Source organism: Morone saxatilis, unplaced genomic scaffold, assembly GCF_004916995.1.
Source record: "Morone saxatilis isolate NCDOM2014 unplaced genomic scaffold, NCSU_SB_2.0 Contig9, whole genome shotgun sequence".
Lineage (NCBI taxonomy): Eukaryota > Metazoa > Chordata > Actinopteri > Moronidae > Morone > Morone saxatilis.
Genome location: NW_023340268.1, coordinates 1,849,254 through 1,855,666, shown reverse-complemented (window position 1 = coordinate 1,855,666; position 6,413 = coordinate 1,849,254). Strand labels below are relative to the sequence as shown.

Genomic DNA, 6,413 nt, shown 5'->3' with positions numbered 1-6,413 from the left:
CACACACACACACACAGTGTTTCATTCCTGTATGACCACAACAAACAAACCTTTAAAATGCTTAAACCTTCAAATAAATGTTTTTTTTCTTTATTGGTTTTATATTGGTTGCTTTTATCTCCAAAATGTGACAAAACATTTGTGTTGAAATGTTTTTCTGTGTTCATAAGGAGCAAAATCTTTAGCTTGAAGTAAAAATAACCACATTTGGAGATGCTGAGGAGATAGCTGACAATAGCTGAATGTGCAGCCTGCAGGTGTGAGTATACTGTGGACAAAATACTGGCAGCCAGCTGAGAATATACTGGAGAAACTGGATCTGCAGGAGTCAGAGCTCACTGGTAATATGAAGGCAGAAACACTGAACACACCCACTGACACAGAAAACACACTATAAGATTATTCTGTTGTTATAAATAATAAACAATAAATGGTTAATAATAAAAACAATCCGAGTAATGAAACGGTGAGTCATTACCAGATCAGTGTCATTCGTGGTAAATCTTGCTGCTGTTTGGCTGCCTGACTGAACTCACTGCAGTGAACAGAGGAAGGACTTACCTGTTCAGGTGAAGCTGTCTTGCCTGTGCCGATGGCCCACACAGGTTCATATGCCAGCACCACTTTCCCCCAGTCCTTCACATTCTCTGGAACACAACAACACCCCTCCATCAGACAGCTAAACTCTTTATAAACCAATATTTAAAGTCCTATATGTTTCTATATATTTCCTAACATTTAACATAATGTCTGTGTGTGATTGTATTTCGGGTCTATGTGTGTAAAACACTACAAAGCAGCTGAATACGATGAGTCTTTTTCAGTCCTCTCCCCTCCTAAAGGCAGGGCCGCGCTGCCTTCAGGTCCATCAATTCTCTTACTTGTTTTAGAGAAAATGTTTCATTCACAGAGGAACAAGACGACCATGTCTCAAGAAATTTCTCCACCCGCAGAGACCACTGACCTACTTGCATTTTAAATCAGCGTGTAGCCTACTTTGAGTACAGCAGCTACAAAAATCATCAAAAAACTTGTAATATCTGACTGCGGGCTCGTCTACAAACCGGTAGCTCTACTGGCAGATACCTCAGGGCTGAAGAACTGGAGATTATTGTTGATGTTTTTATTTTTAGGTTTTAATTAAAGAAGTGAGAAAAATACTGATGTGTTCTGGTTTTAAAACTATCATCAGTGTACAGTAACCCCTGTGAAAAACACAAACATAATAAACATAAAAGAAAAGGTAGCAAGAGAACAGAGAATATATCAAATTTAAATAAAAGCTCTTCCTTTGTTCACCTGCAATGACCTGCGTCTGAGCGTAGACCACTTCTTCTGTGGTGCCCGCCTCCCGCTCCTCCAGCTTCTCCCCGATGCAGGCGATCACACCCAGGTCACTCTCCAGAGCGTGAGCCACCTGAGGACCAAGCAGACTCAAATCTTTACCTGCGTCTGCACACCTGACACACACAGCTCACACAGCATCTATAGATCTGCACAACACTGCTGTAGTGTTTGAAGAGGAATACCTGCTGTTTGACTCCTCCAAACAATAAAGGGGCTGTTTATTAGTTGTTGTCAATGCAACATCAGTGCGTTCACTTGTAGACCGACCACAGATATATAACATTAGCGGATGTAGCCAGCATGACGTGACCCAGTGGTTTGTGGACTACCGTTTTGAAGGAGTCTGGCATTTTGGCCACATTGCTACGCCTCTGTCCTGATTGGCTCAGACTGAGAACCGAGGACATGGTTGTGATTTGTCGTCACAAGGTAGCCACGCCCTAAAGCTTTATCGTCTATTTTAAAACAAGTAAATGGGACCAGAACTTACTAAATGAACATCGTGCTGTATGGAAGGAGGCTTGAAACGAGTGAATGAGACAATAAACTCATTAAGAAACTGAGATAATAAATCAACAATCTCACTTCTTTTTGCAGCCAGTGAAGTCGCCCTCTGCTGGCTGTTAGAAATAATGCAGGTTTTATGACACTTAAAAGAACAGGCTAAACTGGACCGACTCAAATTTCTATAGAAAGCGTCTCACCTTCTGGCCAATCAGCTCGTCACCTTCCCCAAAGACATGACGGCGCTCAGAGTGTCCCAGGATCACCCAGTCCACCCCGCAGTCCTTTATCATGGCCGGACTGGACGGAGAGGAAAATGTTAAAGACACAGGAGATCAGCTGCAGATGCGTTTTGTGAAGCACCAAATCAAATTTAATATTATATTTGCATCATATTTGTATTTTACATATTTTGAATGATAAATTTTAAGGTTAATTTATGGTCATTTGGCAACACGTTTGTACAATGAAATACAAGTTTTATACAATATATACAAAAATTTGAATGATAATAGATAAAAATTGAATAAAAATAAGACAAAACAATATACAGTTACTTATATAGATATATACCAATATGTAATATTAATAATTTCTTTTAAAGCCACAACATTTGATTCTGTTCAGTGACAAAAAGTTATTTGACCATCCATCAGCCTACAGTCTAATTAATAAATAATTAGTGTATTCACTCAGTGGGTGAGATACCTGATCTCCCCTGTAAACGCTCCCTTGGCCACCTTGTAGCAGTTCTGGGCTGCGACACCGATCCTGGGATCCAGACTAGACCGAGCAAAGTCCAGGTAGATGGAGGGAGCAGCACACACCACCTCTGAAAATCAGGGAAGAGTTATTGTTTTTTTTAGTTGACCGTGACTTTAATTGAATCATTTTTTATTTGTTTGCATCACTGCCCCATCAGCAGTCCTCTTCTGGGCGATCCAACCCTTTAAAATATAAAAAAAACATGTTTCCTAACTGGATTTCTCCCTAAATTCTACATTTCTTTAAGTGTCATCCGTCCTGCATTTGAAGTTTATAGGACACTGTGAGAGGCAGCGGGGTGGAAGTCATACATAAATGTGCCTTTGGACTAAAAAGGTTAATTTAATCAGATTTAATTGGGTTAGATTTATTTTCAGGTTTTTTTTCTAACAGCTGCAGTCTGCCTCTCTGTGAACAACTGGAACAGCTGGGTTCATTTTAAACCACTTAAATTAAGTTACTGATTACAGTCATTCATCAACATGATCTGGTTGCATCTTCCCAAACACGAGGATTTGATTATTAATTCATCATCTTTAGGTTTTCACATCTGACGTCACCGTGGCCTCTGAGACGTTGTGACGTCCTTCTGACATTTGGTAAATTAAAGAATTCATAATTGTGTATAATAATTAGTAATGTCGCACTTACAGTACTCGAGTAAATGTACTTCGTTACTATACCACTGGGGATAAGATAACGTCAGAGGCCTTTATGCAACCCATCCTGATCACATGACTCCCAATGTCAGGGTGTCATCTCCTCTCTGTCTGACTCTCAATCGATCACATGTATCGATCCGCGGCTGGTGGCTCGGTTACCGGTCTCGTCGTGCAGGCTGGCGGTGTTCAGGGTGGTGATCAGCTCTTCCAGACTCTCCTTGTTCCCGTTCATCTTCCAGTTTCCTCCCACGAAGAACCTCCGGAGCGCCATGGCCGGCTGCAGGTGGCGGGTTCCCGGTGAGGAGAGCAGGTGTTGGGGGGTCCGGAGGGTCAGCTCAGCCGCAGGATGACTCCGGACGGTGTGTACGTCAGGGGCTGTCGGAAATATCAGAGTCGACACCGGCGAAAGGTCCCTCTTCTTCTGCTCATCTGGGTTCATACAGAGTCAAACAGCTTTATGGTTCATTAGCGCCACCTGCTGGTGAAATGGACTCACAGTTCTTTCCTTTTATACTTGATGCATTTCACCTTATTTCTGAAGGCTTTAATGAGTGATTGCACTAATTATTTGTTAATTAGACTGTAGGCTGATGGATGGTCAAATGACTTTTTGTCGCTGAACAGAATCAAATGTTTTGGCTTTAAAGGAAATCCTCACAAAAATAATGTAAATACATTATATTACATGTTGGTTTATATCTATATAAGTAACTATATATTGTTTTATCTTATTTTTATTTTATTTATCATTTAAATATTTGTATATATTGTATAAAACGTTTATGCCATTGTACAAACGTCTTGCAAAATGACAATAAATTAACCTTAAAATGTATCATTTGTTTTATCATTTTTTTCCTCTCCGTCCAGTCCGGCCATGGTAAAGGACTGCGGGGTGGACTGGGTGATCCTGGGACACTCTGAGCGCCGTCATGTCTTCGGGGAAGGTGACGAGCTGATTGGCCAGAAGGTGCTTTAATTTACATGATGTAATACTGTAGTTATCCTGCATGATTATGCATAGAAAACATGACACTTTATGAACAATAAACTTAACTGATCCCTTTATTATTACTATTATTATTATTTTATTATTATGCAATGCTTATTACTTTAAACATCAACAAAAAAATTATAATAATCTTCACAGGTTTAGTTTATTTTGGGCCTGTTAAAGACAGTTCTGAATAAATCATTGATAATCTTTTGATTAAATATGATGTTGACATTGATTGATTCACTGATTCAGATACACTAGAGCGCACTTTTACACTAAAACCTGCCTTTATCTGCTTGATGTTTAGATATATGATTATGTTGATGTAAAGTAAAGTGAATTTAAAAAATCAACCCTTGTCTTAGAAACTCTCCACACTTGAGTATGGGAAATACTTGTTTCTGATTGGCTGGCAGGTTTCCTTCAAATGTTCTATCAGTACACTTTAACCAGAGTTCAGGTCAACAGTTTAAAGCTGGAGCAGGTAACCATAGCAACAATAGTGATGCTTTATGTCATGTAACCAGTGGATTTAAGCATAATAATGATAACAGAGCATTATTCCCCTCTATTAAGTCCATTATTTCCATGTAACAGGACCACAGGACTTTAGAGAGACTGGGGTAGTTTTCTTCTCCCTCAAAGAAAAGTTTGTCCAGACACCAAAAAGTCTCTAAAATAGTTTATGTGTATATATTTATTTTTGATAAAATTTGATTTGATTTGTATCGCGCCAAATCATAACAGAAATGATCTCAGGACAATTTTCAGGGCAACTTTTTTTACAGAGACGCAACAATTCCTACCATGAGCAAGCACTTGGTGACAGTGGTAAGGATTTAACACATAATATTCTACAAATGCTCCCCAAATGTTAACGCTAAATCCCAGAATGATGCTGAATTTCTGTCCATGTTTTGTGATGTATTTCTTTTATTCCAGCGGACATCATGTTGCAACTATTCTGACATCTAAATGATAAACTGTACACATCAAGTTTTGGTGTCCATCTCTCAGAATGGAAACAATCAGTTCAGTATCCATCCCCACTTTCCCACCATCATTTGTATGTCCTCCGTGCTGTGCAGGTGTGAGTCATGCTGCTGTTGTGTGCTGACAAACTTCCCTCCAGACTCATTTGTCCTTCAGAGCTCAAGACTGCAGAGGCCAATTGTTTTCTACATGTACGTGGAGAAAGTTATTTATTCCAAGTGCAAGTTCTTCCATATCATATTCAAGATCACAACACACAGACTCAGACATGGTGTTAATGCAGAATTCTATGTTTATTAGAAAGATTTTCAACAAACACTTCGTCTTTTTACAGAGGAACTGCACAAGTGTAAAAGTACTACAAAATGCAGCTGAACCCAGGGGAGTAAAATAAACTTTACAGGTACAGAGTGTTTCACAGCTCAGACCGCCACCCGGCAGCCAGTCTCGCAGCATCGCCAGCCTGGCTCCATCTTTAAACCTTCACGCGTCTGGGTACATCATAGGTGAGACGGGGGAAACGGCAGCAGCCATCTTGGATCAAAGTACGCTGGTTGTAAGCAGGGGACCCAAGATGGCAGCTCTACCGTACACATATACTCTGCATATGTGCAGCTCGAAAAAAAAAAAAAAAATAGACACTGTACATCAACTCTCCGTCCTAATGTGTTAAACTATAAAATACAAATAAATTTACATAATCTTTCATCTAAATAAGTGCAGGGCTCTTTTACAGGTCACATACAATAAAAATAAATCTGTAAGCCTACAGTCTTATTTTCAATATTCACGTGTTCTTTCTTTTTCTTTATTGTCAAAAATCTATATGTGTTTAATTGACATTAAGAGCTTATTTTACGCTCGGTAATCATTTTGAATAATGTGCTATGTTTTTAATTTTTCAGCATTTAAATCGTCTCGACAACAATAAAACTCTCTTGTACGTGCAGCGGGAAGCATCGTGCACTGTTTACCTGATGCCACTTATACAACCTGACTCATTCGCAACCGCTCATATTTTGCATACGTGAATGAGGAAGAAGCAGAGAGGGAGAGAGAAAGAGAGGAAGATCTGGCTCCAACATCCTCCAACCTCACTGGTCTCCCTTTTCCTCTACTATTCTCCTCCCTATCTTTACCCTTTT

The 6,413-nt window shown here is 39.6% G+C and overlaps 1 protein-coding gene across 1 annotated transcript in view; it reads right to left on the bottom strand.

The window, feature by feature from the left end:
• LOC118342344 (triosephosphate isomerase) overlaps positions 1–3,744 on the bottom strand; it is a 5,149-nt gene extending 1,405 nt beyond the window's left edge. The window contains exons 1-5 of the mRNA XM_035680837.1: positions 3,438–3,744; positions 2,560–2,683; positions 2,052–2,151; positions 1,300–1,417; positions 562–647 (exon numbers count right to left, since the gene is read on the bottom strand). Coding sequence (XP_035536730.1) covers positions 562–647; positions 1,300–1,417; positions 2,052–2,151; positions 2,560–2,683; positions 3,438–3,717 — 708 coding nt within the window. The 5' untranslated portion in view covers positions 3,718–3,744. The remainder of the gene's footprint in view (positions 1–561; positions 648–1,299; positions 1,418–2,051; positions 2,152–2,559; positions 2,684–3,437) is intronic.
• Between the last annotated feature and the right edge of the window lie 2,669 nt (positions 3,745–6,413).